Source organism: Anarhichas minor, unplaced genomic scaffold (assembly GCF_050575085.1).
Source record: "Anarhichas minor isolate MPS153535 unplaced genomic scaffold, ASM5057508v1 ptg000003l, whole genome shotgun sequence".
Lineage (NCBI taxonomy): Eukaryota > Metazoa > Chordata > Actinopteri > Perciformes > Anarhichadidae > Anarhichas > Anarhichas minor.
The window spans coordinates 17,127,720-17,144,405 of NW_027466449.1; the positions used below are offsets into that span (position 1 = coordinate 17,127,720).

Here is a 16,686-nt window from a genome sequence, read left to right on the forward strand (position 1 = left end):
GGAAACATATCAGTAACTGAGACGCTTCATACGTGAGAAAAGCTCCTTTTTGCTTCCCATCATGCACAGTAAGATCAAAGGTAAAGGTCAGTCTGCAATTTGCTCGAGGACACTTAAGCAGATCCGGATGTTTATCGGTGGGCTTGAACACGATAAATCTTCCTATAGCACAAGCAGTAGAAGAAGAAAAAGGTAAAACATCTTTATGACAATTTCCTGCAGGCTCCACGTTTGATCTTTGCCTGAGTGCATATGACAACAGTGCCGTTTGTCCTTTTTTTAGATGAATCACAGTTTATAAAATGTCATTAAATAGTAAACCCAGGGATACATCTTCAAATTGCTTCTCCAAATTCCACAGATGTTCAATTTGTTATGAAATGAGACAGAAAAACAGGAAATCCTCACATTTGAGAAGCTGGAACCACAAATGTTTAGAGTTTTTGCATAAAAAAGGACTCGTGAATGACTGTTAATCAAAGGGGATTAGTTATCTGCCGATCCACTAATTAATGAATCGACTAATGTTTCAGCGCTAATTGTTATTTTTCTACATTTTGGAAATAAGTGGTCGTAATGGTAGTAGTTTTATTATCTCTCTGTGGAAGAGGAAGCATGTGAGTTTTGGACACCTCACATATAATGATGTTAATCGCTGTCCGTTAGAGAGACGATGGTCCCTGCATTCATTAGGAAACTAAGACACATTGCCTCATGGAAACTGTTCAGGATACATTTTGTAACTGTCCAGTTGCTACAATGCTAAAATGTTTTATCACAATGCAGAAAAAGGGATTACAGCTGCTCACCAGAACTCCTCCACGATTAATAAACAAACTAAAGACAAATATTCCTTCAGAAATAGAGTCACAGCCATCTCCTAAAGAGACACGAATAACTGCCGTTATCGAGTTGGTATTTGAACTGAAGTATGAAGCTGAAAAAGGGAAATATTAAAAGATAGTTCTCTCTCTACAGTTCAGTGATTCATGTCATTAATCACTCCATTTTTTTCCATTAATTACTTAAATTCAGGAGCACTCTCTCTTTCCAGTAACATTATTGTCGACTAAAGTCAAGTTTAAAAGCAGCGTTCATCACGTGTACCTACTGATTATCCTATATGCATTTTAATCATCCCTTTATGCTCAATAGAAACACTTTTCTGTCTGTTTTCTACACAAAATTAACAATACATAAGCTTCTGACCACTGACAGCAACACAAACACAGCATGTGTTGAGTTAAAGTCCGTTTCCTTTTCTTACTCAGCAGCAGCTTAATAAAAAAACAAAAAACAAAACTGGACGGAAAAAAAGATTTCTGCTCGCATGAACCTCTCGATCGCAGCCCAGCAGACAGACCGCTCTCTCTCCTCTCGCCAGCTACTAAGACACAATGATGCAATTAAGGACTTTACTTTTCACATCTGTGATGCTCCCGTGGATGCTGTCTTCTGCAGCAAAAAATAAAAGCATGGAAGTGAGAAAACCTAAGGTAAAGATATCTTTTTGGGGGTTTGAGCGGGGTGGAAGAAATGCACAATAGTCTGGAGTCGGGGATGTAAAGAATAGTTATTAAGATTTCTCCTTTTTTACAGAAAAACACTGCAAAGGTTCCAAACTTTAATGTCCTTCAAGACACCAAACCAGCAGCTCCAAGAGCCCACGGTAAGGTCCGTTTAGACAGATCTAAGTTCTCAACAACAGTTTCAAAGCCGATTATGCAACACTTGCTGAGGCATTCTTCCACATTTTTGTGAATGTAGCTAAAGCCCCATATTATGTAATAACGGGGCCGATTAAGTGTCCTCATATAAACTGTCTGGTGTAGTTTTAAGCTGCACTGTCACATCGTTTTCTGTCCAAAAGGTGATGATGAAAACATTGTGATGTTTCCAGAGCTGCCGACTTGCCTGCTGTGTGTTTGCCTGAGCGGGTCCGTTTACTGTGAGGAGGTGACCCCGGAAATGTCGGCCGTCCCAGCGCTGCCAAAGGAAACGGCGTATCTCTACGCACGTTTCAACAAAATCAGAAAAATCAGAAACCAAGACTTTGCAAACATGGGTGAATACAAGTCGTCGTGATAGTTTAGTCTTCAGTGAATGTCATCTTTCAAGCTCACTTCCTTTCTTTTGTCCCTCAGCCACAATAAAAAGAATCGACCTAACCGGGAATCTCATCTCTGAGATAGAAGACGGAGCCTTTTCTAAACTTCCACATCTCGAGGAGCTCACTCTGGCAGAGAACAGACTGACTAAACTCCCCGTGCTGCCCGGCAAGCTGGTGTCGTTCAACGCCAATTTCAACCGGCTCAGAACCCAGGGTGTGAAGGCGACCGCGTTTAAAGTAAGTCTGCAGACATGATGCACTTTGCATGCGTTTGGATGTTTGATACAACAAGCGGCCCTATCACCAGAATAATAAAGAAAAAGCATTTCAGGGACCATTGTTGTATTTGTTTGAGTGTGAACTGTAATTAATGGTGGAAGAAATAAAACCTACAGCTTGGTGAGAGTAGAAACCCCCCCGTGAGAGAGTGAGACATGTATTTCAATACCCGAATATATTCGTGGAATTTCATGTGTGAAAGCGCAGGATAGATAAATATAAAATATAATGTCATTTAGACAAGGGTTTAAGATTTAATTAGGAATTCATATTTGTATTTGTTTAATTTTTAATTATGTTTGTTAAAAGGGCCAAAATGTTGTTTCACTTGTTGTGTTTTTGTTGCCGTCTTAGAATACAGTGTATATATATATACTGTATATAGCCACTGCTTATGCTAATAAGCAGCTTTGTTGTTGCAGAAACTCACCAGGCTGACATATCTCTACCTTGGAAACAATGAACTGGCAGCAGTGCCCCAACTTCCAGAGTCTCTGCACGTCGTTCACCTGCATGTAAGTTCACATGTGACTCACAGACGCTCTGGGGAAGAAAGTTGATTCTGTTTTGTTCCTGTCAGAAGAAAGTCAGCGGTTGTAGCTACGTGACGGTAGAATTGTTTTCTCTCCTGTGTGTTTGTTCTGCAGAACAACAAGATCTCCACAATAACAGACGAGACGTTCTGCAAAGGCAACACCAGCCACTACATCCGCACCAACATGGACGAGGTGAGACTGGACGGGAACCCCGTCACGCTGTCCGAGCACCCCAACAGCTTCATCTGTCTGCAGTCGCTCCCTATCGGATGGTACAACTGAAAGTAACCCAGAGCATGCTTTTGACGGAGGTAAACCAGTCACAAAGTGCAGTTCTTATGTTACATTTAATGTAGTCAACTCTAGTGTACAGTGTACGATCTCTTAGAAGCAGACAGAAGTCATATCATTACAGAAAAACAATATTTAAACAAGGATTGTTTCTTATCTTAGATGATGTTGCACAGATACTGGCAGATTGTGATGTCTCTACATACAAAGACTCATTTCTGTATCTTTTATTTTGTTGCAATTTAGTTGAGACGGTTTTGTTGAGACGGTTTTGTCTCGGCATGTGCTATGATATGAATATGTCAATATGAGACCATTGTTGAGATGATTATTACTGCTAATAGTTCTTATTAAAGATAAACTTGCATGCTTCTCCATCAGCCTTACACTCTTGACTCCTTCATAACTGTGATACGGTTGTTGCGACATGCTATGAAGTACAGTCCAGCCTGTAGGAAACAAGTCAGAGAGTCCAAGAAGGTGTCCTTAGTCCACATTAAGTCCCACCGTCGCTCACTTGGCTGCAGGCTCATTAAGAACCAAACCATCTGCTATCTTCTGCTGGTAATCCCGCTCTGATCGTTTCCTTCGGTAGACATCATCTGGAAAAGAAGTAAAAGACTGAATGAGACACTTGAAATATAGACAGGTCTGATGCTGTTAAAGCTGCAGGAAGTGATCAATAATATTAATAATGACTGCATACCATTTAGGTGAGCTAGTTCAAAGGGAGCACTTAATGGAGCTGAGCCATGTTCTTCAAGCACTGACAAATCTGAATGTCTTCAGTGAAGGTTTATACCAGGACACGGAAAACCAAAACAGCTGGAGTTCAGTTATGATATTGAAAAGAAGAATAAAAGACAGTTTGCAACTGCAACATATATGCAGTAAGGAAGCAGTTCTAACACAAACGAATGACGTCCATTTCTCTGAAGAGGAAAGCAATTTCCTATGTCCCTGAATGGCCTCAGAATACGACAGGATCAAATATGCACGGCAGCTTTTTCTCATTTGTTTTGTTTTTAACATGAGAGGATCTAGTTCTCCTGAAGTGCCACATCTGGAATAAATGGTTACGGGGTTCAGTGAGAGCAGCTTTTTAAATTGACGCTCTACAGGTGTAGCTTCACACAAGAGCAATAACAACAGATGTGTGCAGTGGTGGAAAGTTGATTTATTCAAGTACTGTCCCAAAGTACTACGTTTGAGGTACTTATACTTTACTTTTCATGCTGCTTTATAGTACTTCTACTCCACTACATTTCAGGGGTAAATATTGGACTAAGTGTACGAAAAGTTACTCCTTATTTTTCATACGTTTTCCTACGAAAGTCAGCAACTTGTGTTAACTTCTGCTCGTTACATGAATACAGTCTTTTCAAAATAAAGTTTCGTCTTCACAGAATACAAATCAGTCAAATACTTTGTTAGGTTTAGGCAACATAACTAACTTAAGTTTAGGCAACATAACTAACTTAGGTTTAGGCAACATAACTAACTTAAGTTTAGGCAACATAACTAACTTAAGTTTAGGCAACATAACTAACTTAAGTTTAGGCAACATAACTAACTTAGGTTTAGGAAGAGATCGTCAAATGCTTTGTTAGGTTAAGGCGACAAAACTACGTAGATTTAGGAAAAGATTGTGGTTTGGTTTACAATAACTTCAGCAGTGTCGTTACTGAAGTACATGAAACATAAATCACCGTTCATATTGGGCAGCAAACAGCCGTCTCTTGGGTCAAACATCGGTAATTGTTGGACCCATCCACCTCGTCTCCCTCCCACCCTGTGTGGCCTTTCTTACTTCCTCGTTCATGATTTGGCGGATAACACACAAAATGTTTTTTCTGGGATATCTACGAATTACAGCACTTTATTTTGAAATCCCAATCGTTTTTTTCCCCCAGAGAAATGTGATGTGTTTTGAATGTGAAGAAAGTTTTGAAGATGAGCAGAAATTTTGCTGAAACACATATGAGCAACTAAAGTCCATAAGTTTATGAATTAATAAAAATTATTTTAAAATGAATAGGTGCCACATGCACATTTAAAGAGGTCAAAGACACAAAAAAAGATGACTAAATCATGCCTACATATGTGCTGACTCAGCAGAAATAACACTCAATGAGAAACGTTGATCTACAGGAGAATAAATATTTGAAAGCAACACAGAATGCCAGAGAGCCTTACAGCATCATGTTCCATTATACGTTTATATTTTGAGGCCTGAAATTAGTGATTTCCTTTACAGAAATAAAGACTTTTTGTTTCCACCATAAATTGATGCAGAAAAATTCACCAGAATGCAGGAAAGGACAGCGGGAGGACCACCAGAACCCCCACTTAATGTGTCCCCCACCAATAGTGAAGCCAAATCTACACCCTTGTACTTATGTAGCATTTTAAAAGGAAGGGTACTTTAGAATTGTAGTATTTCTTCCACCACTGGTCATATTACAATGATGTGCAGTATGTTGTCTTCTCCTGGTATTAAAGTCTGCATTAGGGGCTGATTATATAAACTCACACTGATAACCTGCTAGTTTGAGACCACGATCAGCCACAGGTAGTTTGTGTTGAATGGAAATCACACCAAAAAATATCATCATTTAATCGATACTGAGGTACTAAGTCAAGATATATTGTGACATGTATTTCTATGTGTCAGCAGCTGTGCATGCAGCTCCCTGACCTGTACTGTGTACTTAAAAAGGCCATCTTTTTTCCACATTTCCTATTAGTAGTGAGAGGAGGAGAGGGAGGCTTGAGGACATATTTTAAAAGGTCAATAAGGGTTGTTGTGGGTCCTAAATCTGTCCACAAAGCACAGTCCTAACAGGAGGCCCACAGTAAACAGTGAGGTACTGAAACAAGCAACATGCCAACTGTTCAAGTAAAAAAACTGAAGTTAAACTGTCGTAAAACAAACTCAATGTGTGCATGTATACTCACAGAAAGTCTCTTTTCCTATCCTCACGTTGATCATGATCCACTCCATAACGCCTCCGATGCAGAAGAAGACGGGGAGGAACCTGTACGTCCCGAGGCGTTGTTTGCCCGGAACAAGGCTCAGTAGATATTTTACTTTATCACTCTTTCTAAACATCGTAAATAGATATTAAACAGCCTACAGTGCTGCAGAGAAACGTGTCCTTTCCACTTGTTACAAGAGCAACGGACGCGAGGATGGGTGCGCTCGTTTTGTGACCCGGCGTAAAGCAAACGAGCGGAAATGTCTAGAATCTTAGAATCTAGACACGAGCCAACGGCAGCTCGACGTCGGAGTACAAACCGAACGCATCCAGGAAGAGTCGTCACATCCGGTTGTGTTATGCGTCATTAAAACACGGAAATACAAACAAAATAAGATAAAAAATAAAATCAAAATGTATTTGTTTTTAAATGAAATACAAAAATAGTTTTAAAAACAGCTCAAGTTTTTTTTATGAAGTCATGAATACAAAATAAAAGGGTTTCCAGTGGCAGTCTGCCCTTTTATGCAAAGTAACCTATATATTATATAATATATAATATATCATATATATATATATATACACACATATTATATTATAATATAATTATGATAATAGCAATGACACAAACATGTTAGGTTTGTTTGAATAAATAAATGACCAATGGTACAATGGTGAATCTTAAATAGTGTGACAGTGATCTTTTAAAGCTTTTGGGGTCTATGATGTTCAGCCTATCACTGAGTATGGATGCGAGTTTAAATCAATGTATTGAATTTGCTGAAATTTACACCTAAGTTCTGTTTTTTGTTCACCCGTTTCTGACTTGGTCTAGTAGTTATTAACATAACATTACCCTGGCATTTATATGGAAGATGAGACCTTTTGTAATTTTTTCTTATTTAAAAAATAATAAAATTGGACATTGGACTTTACAATGTGTAGTATCTTAAACACAAATAAATATAGCAGATTATTTTAAGTAAAGTTCATGTTTCCTAAAGGGATTCAATAAATCTACAAAACAGGTCACTGGATGGAAATACAATTACGAAAGAAATGCATTCAGTTTAGAAATTAACTTTTCTAACAGGAAAGTGTTAGTGAGGACATTATTAGCTGCCATCTTTATCTGTGCTTTACAGCAGAAAAATAGTGAACATGAGGGCCAACTGGCCTACAGCTCTCCACTTGTATCACAATTATGAATGTAACTTGGCAGGAACATTTTTGAAATTAATGCCACATTGCTCGAATGCTGATCAAAATGGCTGATAACTTCTCACACAGGCTACTTCATAAGAAGTCCAAGTTTCCACAAATTGTAGTGAACTTGTTTGAACATGCTTACAAGGAGCTTTTAAAGTGGTTGGATGTTTGACTTGCTGACACACAGTAGGCCAATATCAGTGCAAAATATCAAGATAATGTTAAAAGTTCAACCATAAAACAAAAATAATGACTGACGAATGCACAAATGGGTTTATTTTGACTGGAATGATCAAACATCACTGTTGAGATGAGCTCTAAACAGTAACAGTATGATGCAATACTGCAGAGCGCACAAATATATATATACACAAGACACATGCGACGACGGTCTTCAGGAATAGTAAGTAGCGTACAAGGAGAGAAGAGAGCTAAGAGACTAAATTTAAGATCTACTGGAAATTGGGCAAAAGATAATCATACATTATTATTATTATTGAAAACCCTTCACGACTAGACAATCCAAATAAGTTCTCTGTTCAGTGTCTGTCGTCCAAAACACGACCAAGACAGCAAATTGTTCTCTTTCCCCCTCAAATTGAGATCTAATTGCACATTAATGCAAATTAAGACTTCGATCTGCTACTGTGTGTAGGCAAAGAGTCTTACACCACGGCTACCTGTTTACATTCCCTTTATCATTGAAATAAACAGATGCAGGTATTGGAACCACATTAAATCGGAAAATACTCCCAAAAAGAATCAACATACCCACATTTTTAGCATCGTTTGGGTAAAATAGTGTTTCTAAATAAATACAATCGTAATAGAATCATTGTTATCGGGTCTTTCTGCTTCATAAGAATTGTGTTCTTTGTTTTGTAGACATAAATTCCAAGAATTAATTCCTCTAGAAATGTTAAATAAGTAGTGGTAGCACAGATAAAGTGTTCTTGCACTCCAACAGGTGAACAAATCAAGAATTCACATTTTCATTGTTTTTATGGTTTCTGTCTGGACTTTGAGCCTTTGTGCCACATTTATCATACAAGAAAGAAAAACATTATTATTGACACATTATCAAAACGAGTTATTTTTGTGATCGTGACTCGTGTAACATGGAGACAAATCAAACAGTTGTGAGCAACGCCTCCGCTGGGATTCAGTCCTCGACTTTGTGAGCCGGTCTGCAGAAAGTCCAGTGATGCTCCACCGTGTTCTCGTTCGCTCGCTCGCTCATGTGGTGCACGCGCGTGTTGCGGATGGTGAAGCCTTGTTTCATGATGTAGTCCATGAGGTGAACCCTTAGGGCCACCTCTTGGTGATAGTCACACGGTCCGAAGGTGAACGACACCTGGCAGTCTCTGGTGTCCATCATGTGTTTGCTCCACTTGGTGAAGTTGTTGGAAATACCTTCCAGCAGACCGTGAACCTTCGTGGTTATGGTTAGCTGCGTGATGATAACAGCCACCGGGTTTGAATATTTCGACAGTTTCCGGGTGCTGGAGAGCTCCACGACTTGCTCAAAGATGTCGGGAGGGTACAGCGGCTTGGGGTCGTTGAGGCACAGGATCAGAGGTTCGATCTGGTAGAAGTCCGCCTCTTTCCTCAGGAGGTCCGTCTCTGTGAAGTCCAAGGGGAGGATGAGCTCGGACGTCCGCAGGAAGTTCAAGATGTACCGGAAAAGCGTCCCGTCGCGATCGATGAAATAATTCCCCTGGGAATCGCGAGTTGTGGGGAAATCTCCCCGGAACATGGCGCCCAGCATGGAGTCCGGATAGCGCTGCAGGGTGGATAAACTGGTGGTGTACAGGCGGCCTCCCACGTTCAAGGTAACAGGAGAACTCATCTAGGGCAAAAAAAAAAGATACGGGAAGATGATAAGAAACATGTTTCTGTGAAGTTTAAAATGAGCATTTGCATCCTGCAGTTGTAGGTGAATAACATGAATAGTGTGGATTTCAGCTGTCAACCTAGCTAAGATCAATTGAGTCTGATACAGAAGTTCTGCAATAAATCAGCTAGTTTGTGGTGTTGAATAATATCACATTATAGTGAAAAGAAACACCTTTCAGTGTAACGCAATATGATTCAACAGCACCGCAAACTACAGCCTCCAGAACGATCAGACGGTTGAATAGACACCTCTCTAAAGCAGGTTTGATAAAATCCAAACATTACAACCTTCATGAAAGTAGGGAAGTTATTAGACTGCATTCATTTTAGATGCTAAACGTAAACTGGTTAAACGTAAATTTAACATCAACAGTGTCAGAAATAAATTGCTCTTATTCTAGTCTGTCTGCTGTTCATCTCTTACCCTATGGCCCCAGTCTCCATTATCCATTTGTAGAACAATACCCACTTGGTCACAACCAAAATAGAGAGGGAACAGATACGCTTTGGCTTAACTCAATTTCACCTGTGAAAAAACAGTCACATTAACATGAGCTGTAACACAGTTATGCAGAATATGATCGACACAATCATGTAGACTTAAAGTCAAATCATGTGTTTTTACCAGTAGAGCCTCCTTGTGCCCGTGTGTGTGTGCGTGTTGTATTACATGAGTAATGATCTACCCGTCTGTTGTAGAAGAAGGTGCTCTTTAAGTAAATGTATGCAAGTATAACCAACTAAAAGTGCTCAGGAATAAATATATAATATTTCTACTGAATTGAAACTGAAATCTGACGTTACGTAAGACACAATAAACCCACCAAGTAACTCAATTATCTAATAATAACTATCTAACGTTAACTAGAGAATGCTAGTGAAGCCAGCTAACGTTTTTGATAATTAACGTTAATGGGAAAAAACTTAAGTAGCTATCCAACAGTTATACATTCCACTCTTTCTGCTATGATAAAAAGAAGGAAGCTGGCTAACGAGCAGATTTCGCAAGGAAGTAAAATATATATTTTTAAATATGCTTTTAAAATATATATATGCTGTTAATGAGCTGTGAGTCCAGTGAGGATGCACTGAGATATGTAGCGTTGAATAAAAAGCGAGTACCACAGTGGGAAAATGGAGTTTATCGTGTTAGCTCGCTAGCTAGTTGCCTGCTAGCGAGCTAACACGGCTAACGTTAGCAGTCCACGAGCCGTTACTACTCACGCGCGAGGATCTTAAATCAGCCCAGCTGGAAGTAACAGAGACGTTAAAATAAAAGCCTTACCGGCGCGTTTTTGTGCCTATTGCTCTTTTGTTGTTGTTGTTGTTGTTGTTGTTGTTGTTGTTGTAGAAACGATGTGCGGTTTGGTATTTAACGTTACCGTCAGAGATGTTGGCAGCTGTGCTCGACTCCGGGCTGCAGCAAAACTGCGCACACAAGGAGTTTTTTATGGAGGGGAGAGGCGGTCCTGCTGCAACCACAGACACCTCTGCATGAATACACTCACATACATCCAGTACAGATGAAATGCATGGGGCTTTTATTATCATGATGCAGGTTACCATACAATGCAATGCATTTTCTAAGAAATGCAAAACACTATAAAAAAAAAATCTTGCTTTCTGTCACATGTCACAGCTTAGACGTCTGTTTACACTTGCATGTCATGTTCATTAGTCTTTAGTTAGCTCAGGAGGCTTTCTTTGCGCCCCCCCTGGCCCCTTGCTGCAAGATGATGAACTCCAGGATGAGTTTGGCTGTCCGACAGGGCCTCTCCATCACCACGGAGTGTCCACAGTTCTCCAGCAGGTCCACTCTGCATCCAGGCAACACCTCTGCAATGACTGCGGCTCCAGAGACGTCCACCACCTTGGACAAACACGGGGGACCATACAGTTATCATGTGGACCTGGAGCACCAAAAACCTGAGCCACCAAGTTTTGTACACAGCCACATGCATTTTTAGGATTAATTTAGAAGCAAAAGCTGCCACTTATTTAATTATAGGCCTTGCTGAGTCACTGGATCATCATACCTTACCTGGTCCTTTTTGCCCCATATCACTTGTAAAGGAGCCGCGATCAGATGTAAGTGCTCCTGTAAGGCGTATCTCGATGTCTCACCAACAATCTCCATGAATACTAATAAATAAATAAAAAGGAAACACATTTACTGTATGAACTATCCTGCAAATCCTTTAAAAAAAAGTGTGTGAACTAACCTTCTTCGTAAAATGTGTTGTGAGGCTGTCGAACATCTACCAGCCCTTGAAGAATCTAACAATGACAGCAACATGTGTAAAACAGCAGCAACCCAGACAGTGACTACTGCAGTGAGGTGAGATATTATCATCCACTGTGAGTGCACATGACAAAGTGAATCCCCATGATGCATTTCATTTTTCAGAAGAGTTGAAGGCCCTGACCTGCTGAGGGATTTTAAAGCGAACATGAGAACAGAGTCTGAACATGTCCTCCATCTCCTCGGGCGTGGTGGGGATCAGCGGGATGTTTAGTGTGTAGTTGCTGTGCTCCAAGTCCTGCAGGTGATTGTCGAATTTGGTCTCACAAGGATGTCTTATACCTGCAGGAGGAAAAAAAGAAAAGAAAAGGAGGAAATAATTAAGCTTGTGTGTGTGTTATTATGATCATGTCAGGTCATGTCTTGTAATTCTTTAAAGACAAACTGGTGATCAAACAATAGGCGTACAATTAATCCACGCTCAGTATCAAATTCATGTGCTTTTAAAGTTTAAAGGGGAACTCAAGCTGTTTAGTGTTGCACTTCCATTAAGTTAAGGGACTCCAGAAACACATTAAAAAAAAAAAAAAGAACAGAACCAGAGATGTGGGCAAAACATCTAAAAATGTTGGCTCCTACATTTCCCATAATGCAACTCAATAACCTCTTCCATTAGGTCTGTGAGCCAATGGGAAGAGTCTAAGCTTTGTAAATAAACTTCTACTTTCCCAGTTAATTTAACTCCTTTTTGCTCGGATTGAGAAGGTAAAAGTATCTTCGGTGTAAAAACTTTGCTATGAGTAAAACAAAAGACCCAAGAAAAGAGTTTTTATTGACAAAGTTTGTTACCAACATTTTAACGCAAGGTGTGAAAAACAATAGAAAAGATTAGCTTGTTTTATGAGCTGATTTTATGTCGGTCAATGAAGCTACTGTACCTTTTTTTTTATCCTGAGCGTGGAGGAGTTTAAGAATACTGGAACATATGTTTTTCAATTTCTATATATTTTTTTCAAATTAAAAATGTCCTTTTAACCCTTTTAGATCACGTCCCCGGTTATAATTTATATCTAAAATAATTAACAGAAGAAAATTCTATTTCTTTGCTCTCTCTCTCTCTCTCTCTCGTCTGACCGTCTGGACAAATGAGAGTGATGCTGCAGATCTCTGAGGGGTAGCAGGCTGCGTAAACCCCGGCTACGTTTCCTCCCATGGAGGTCCCGACCACATGGAAAGGTTTCCTGTTCAAGCGAACGGTTTCCACAAACTGAGAAAAAAAGATTTTCAGTTGAATGATTTTAGGTACCCGACAATAAACCCTTTTAAATTCCCCTCTCTTCGGTGTGTACCTGATGGATCCGTCTGACCTGACCCTGAATGGAGTAGTCCTCTGTGTTGGTGCGTGTTGTTCCCTCATGACCCGGCATGTCCACACACACAATGTGAAGATGTTTCGGTAAATACTGGAGCAGCAGGAGAGAAGAAGGTAGACAGCTGAAAACCATGAAGTATGGAAGCCAAGAAACGCTGTAATACCTGGAACCTGAGAAGCAACTGAATTCATAGCGTTAAAATATTTTACTTTGGAAACCGTCAGTCTGAACTTAAGTTCAGTTTAAGCTTTGTTTTCTCGGATCATGTGACTGACTGACTGTAACCTGATTGGACAGAGGTCTGATTGACAGCTCATCCTTTGCATGACATCCACATTTTTAAATTTGACCGGTGGAATTAGAGCAAATTTAGTCAAATCTGAATTTGTGAACCTTAGAAAAAAAAATAAGAAAACAGTCTCGAAATAACCTGGAAATATTAAAAAAAACGGAATTCAAGCCATATAAATTCAAATAAAGACTTTCCAGGTTTAAATTTCACATTAACATCACTAGTAAGTGTTAAAATATTTAAATTCTCATGGCCTGTACTTCTATGTGTTGTCCTCAAAACTCTTACGAAGCTATTTTATGAATAATATAAGTTTGCTTAATAAAAAGTCCCAGTTTCACAGGATAACATCCTGTGTTCTTGTTACGTTTCTTGTCACTCCTCCTTAAAAAGAAAAACAAGTTTCTATCATAGAATTCTGTTGAGAGTCACGAGCACAAAGCAGCAAACTGTTTTGACAACAACCTTGACAACAGTGAGCCACGTGTCTTTGTGAGCAGAGAAGCCGTGCAGCATTAAGATGGAGGGTCTCATCCCCGGCTTTCCTCTGGAGGCGAAGCAGAAGCGATAGCCGCCGCAGTCGGCGTAGCGCACCTGCAGGCCCAGAGTCCTCCTCCAGTACCTGAAGAGGAACCAGGAACGTGTGAGCTCATGAACACAGACACCGGAACTCAGAGTCAAGTAATAATGGGCTTTGAAGCAAACTATTTTGTGTACTTTCACACAGTTTATGTTCATAAAGGTCACATTAATAAAGGATATAGGCTCACATACTTCAAATCTAAATGCAAGACTCACATGTAGGAAAAATCAAACTTTCAAAGTGCACGTGAGCATGTGGGTGTTGCTTTAAAACAGCCTGTGCAGCAAAACATAGTTCAAATCCAGGCTGATATTCAGTGAACAGATGGATAAAATAATAATTAATAACAAGACTTGAAGAAATTGTCTTTTTGAAGGAACGGTGCAGCAGCCATAAATACACGGAGTCTTGGGTTTGAATTTTTAACTCAATGTAAAAATCATATTTCTTTAAAGGAAATTGATATTAAGCTGAGAAACAACATAACTGATACTTTTTTAGATTTTGGGCTATTTTGCTTCTATGAAATGTCTTCTTTCATTTGCATCTGTAGATTTTCTCCTAAATTCACCAAAAGTTACCGTCAAATATGTATTTTTTATGGCTGTACACAGGATTTTATGTTTTATGGAGTGATACAAAGAGATATCCTTCATTCCCTCTGACTTTGATCTGTCAACAAAATGAAACATGACTTTTGGATCCGTCTTAATCCAGTGTTCAGATTTCTGTTCTGGGAATTTATGCAAATTAGCATTTATTTAATCAGACAATGCCTCATTTGCATATTAAAACATACATTTTCAGAAAACTTGCAATTCAAAAAATTGTTTTCTTAATATAAGTACTCAACTGGGGAAGTTTCATTATGGAATATATTACTTTAGATGTTAACCCTATTCTCCTTTAGTGTCTTCCCTTAAGCAGTAACAGTACATGTATTTTGATTATAAGCTAGTTTTGTCGTCAGTAAATTGTAATTTACTGTAAACTACTTGGAGCATAACTATCATTTGTGGCTGATAAGAGGGAATACACGTCAGATATTAAACGTATGAAGTGAAAGGCGTCGACCTCACCAGTAGTAGACTCTGATGAGTGCAGAGGGCCAGAGGAGGAAGGAAGCAACGAAGGCCAGGATGGGAATAGCCAGAGTTCCCCCCGCAATTATGAACAAGTTCACCACGTCCAGATCAGCTGCCATGGCTTCCCTACAGCAAACACACACACACACACACACATGCAGTGTGTCGGGGGAGGGGGTAAAGCCAGCGTCCATACAATGTTGAGATAATAAATAGTAAATAACACAAGAAACATCTCTACAAGCCACGACTTTCCCTTTTTCAAATTGTAACAACTTACTTTTCAGATTATTCCCTCCTGGTTTCTTGTGATTCTGTTGTATTAGTTCTACAGCGTGCAGATACTTGAGCTTATTTAAAGGTGTTGATGTGTTGAAAGCATAAAGAGTCAAATTATCTACTTGATATAATCAAAATAAAAAACAACTCTCCCCGTGGAGTGCAGTCAGTCCCTGGCAGTTTGCTCTGGATCAACTCATTGATTATTATATCATTGGGGAAAACCGGGCCACCACATTATTTGGTCAATCTTTTAAAGTGAACGCACAACAGGAACCTGATTCAGAGTCCAGGCAGTTCACTGTGTACAGAAACACAAATATAAGAGATAAATACTGCAGTAAACCTACAGTAAAGGATTGTTGTGTAACAAAGGATTATTAAGGATATGTGACCACCGAAATCAAAATGTAGAGACAAAAGGATTAAAAACGATACCATTAAAAGGTAAACATTTTTCATTTAATGCGTCGCTTTGGACAAAAGCATTCACACAATGTAGTTTCACCTTAAACCCTCCAACAAAGGAGCGTCAGTAAGTCACATTCATCCACATGTGATGTCTGGAGCTTCAGGTCCAAAACGTACCACAGGGTGTCATGATGGAGGCCGACTCTGGAGCTGCTCCTGGTTTACAGTCAGTCGGGAAGATGATTTCTGTCTTTCCTCTTCTTCTTCTTCTTCTTCTTCTTCTTCGTCTTCTTCTTCTTCTTCTCCTTCTCCTTCATGAGGTTTCACTGAAGGGAAGAAACAGAACTGATCAACATCAAACAAACTGCCCACAAGAGGTGAACGATCTTAGGATGTTCTGTATGTTAAAGAGAGATGCAAGTACTCAACTGGTGAAGTTTCCTGGTGATATCTACTAGTTAAATGTAGCGCCTTTAATGAAAGACTTAATAATTAATTGAAAGGTCCACCAATGTTTCTGCATGTGCTGGCCTATTTATTTGATACATACAGCAACATAAAAACAAGTCTATTAACTATTAACAGGTTGTTTGTATGGAAGGAAAGCTACAATTCTTAAGACTTTTATAATTGTAAAAGAAAATTTAAATAGAATGAATGTAAATTAAAGCTTTATTAAGTCCAAGATCACACAGTAAAAAACAAAAACAAAAAAACCCATCTATTGCAATGTGCAGCTGCCATTCTGATGCATCTCTGGTCCACTACAGATGACCTACATACAAACTGGAGCAGAACTAAATGGACTCGGCCACTCTGCAGAGGAGGCTCGCGTTGCGTGTGAATGCTTCTCATGTTTGGGTTTATAAAGGACGGAGAGAAGAGGCTGTCGTCAGTCTGCTCACATGTCTACACACACAGAGTCTGAGCATCACGTCAACATCTCTCGCCCTGTTGAGAAATATACTGCATCTTGTCTGACATCTGTCAGTGTGGTCTGCCGGTAACTGCACTGAGAGCTTCACCCTGTCATCTTCCTGCAGAAGTGGAGGCCACCACAGTGAGACGTCACATTTACTCTGTTACAAACCCATAAAGATGAGGTCTCACTAGAGGCAGCCT

General features: G+C 39.5%; 4 protein-coding genes across 8 annotated transcripts; 1 reads left to right on the plus strand and 3 right to left on the minus strand.

Annotated features, from left to right (window-relative positions):
* Nucleotides 1-1,397: 1,397 nt before the first annotated feature.
* LOC142959363 (mimecan-like) lies at nt 1,398-3,207 on the plus strand. Its single transcript, XM_076100619.1, is given in 6 exon segments — nt 1,398-1,517; nt 1,519-1,669; nt 1,901-2,065; nt 2,145-2,347; nt 2,812-2,904; nt 3,037-3,207. Coding segments are annotated over 6 exon segments (903 nt in total).
* Nucleotides 3,208-3,253: 46 nt separating this feature from the next.
* Nucleotides 3,254-6,515, minus strand: uqcc5 (ubiquinol-cytochrome c reductase complex assembly factor 5). The gene is made up of 2 exons (XM_076100609.1): nt 6,175-6,515; nt 3,254-3,818 (listed from the first exon to the last, which is right to left on the minus strand). Exons 1-2 carry the CDS (start codon nt 6,326-6,328, stop codon nt 3,730-3,732), a joined length of 243 nt encoding a protein of 80 aa, XP_075956724.1. The 5' UTR covers nt 6,329-6,515; the 3' UTR covers nt 3,254-3,729.
* A 1,147-nt stretch (nt 6,516-7,662) lies between these two features.
* Nucleotides 7,663-10,823, minus strand: kctd6b (potassium channel tetramerization domain containing 6b). 5 transcript variants are annotated; one of them, XM_076100582.1, is made up of 3 exons: nt 10,682-10,823; nt 9,724-9,825; nt 7,663-9,252 (listed from the first exon to the last, which is right to left on the minus strand). In XM_076100582.1, the coding sequence occupies exons 2-3, from the start codon at nt 9,748-9,750 to the stop codon at nt 8,566-8,568; spliced, it is 714 nt and encodes a 237-aa protein (XP_075956697.1). In that variant the 5' UTR covers nt 9,751-9,825; nt 10,682-10,823; the 3' UTR covers nt 7,663-8,565. The 5 variants fall into 5 exon arrangements, with proteins under 5 accessions (XP_075956697.1, XP_075956680.1, XP_075956713.1 ...); XM_076100565.1 differs by having other exon boundaries at nt 10,585-10,724; XM_076100598.1 differs by lacking the exon at nt 9,724-9,825 and having other exon boundaries at nt 10,682-10,729.
* Nucleotides 10,824-10,921: 98 nt separating this feature from the next.
* Nucleotides 10,922-14,993, minus strand: abhd6b (abhydrolase domain containing 6, acylglycerol lipase b). The gene is made up of 8 exons (XM_076100555.1): nt 14,869-14,993; nt 13,672-13,828; nt 12,891-13,004; nt 12,676-12,808; nt 11,726-11,883; nt 11,522-11,576; nt 11,341-11,441; nt 10,922-11,169 (listed from the first exon to the last, which is right to left on the minus strand). The coding sequence occupies exons 1-8, from the start codon at nt 14,991-14,993 to the stop codon at nt 10,990-10,992; spliced, it is 1,023 nt and encodes a 340-aa protein (XP_075956670.1). The 3' UTR covers nt 10,922-10,989.
* Between the last annotated feature and the right edge of the window lie 1,693 nt (nt 14,994-16,686).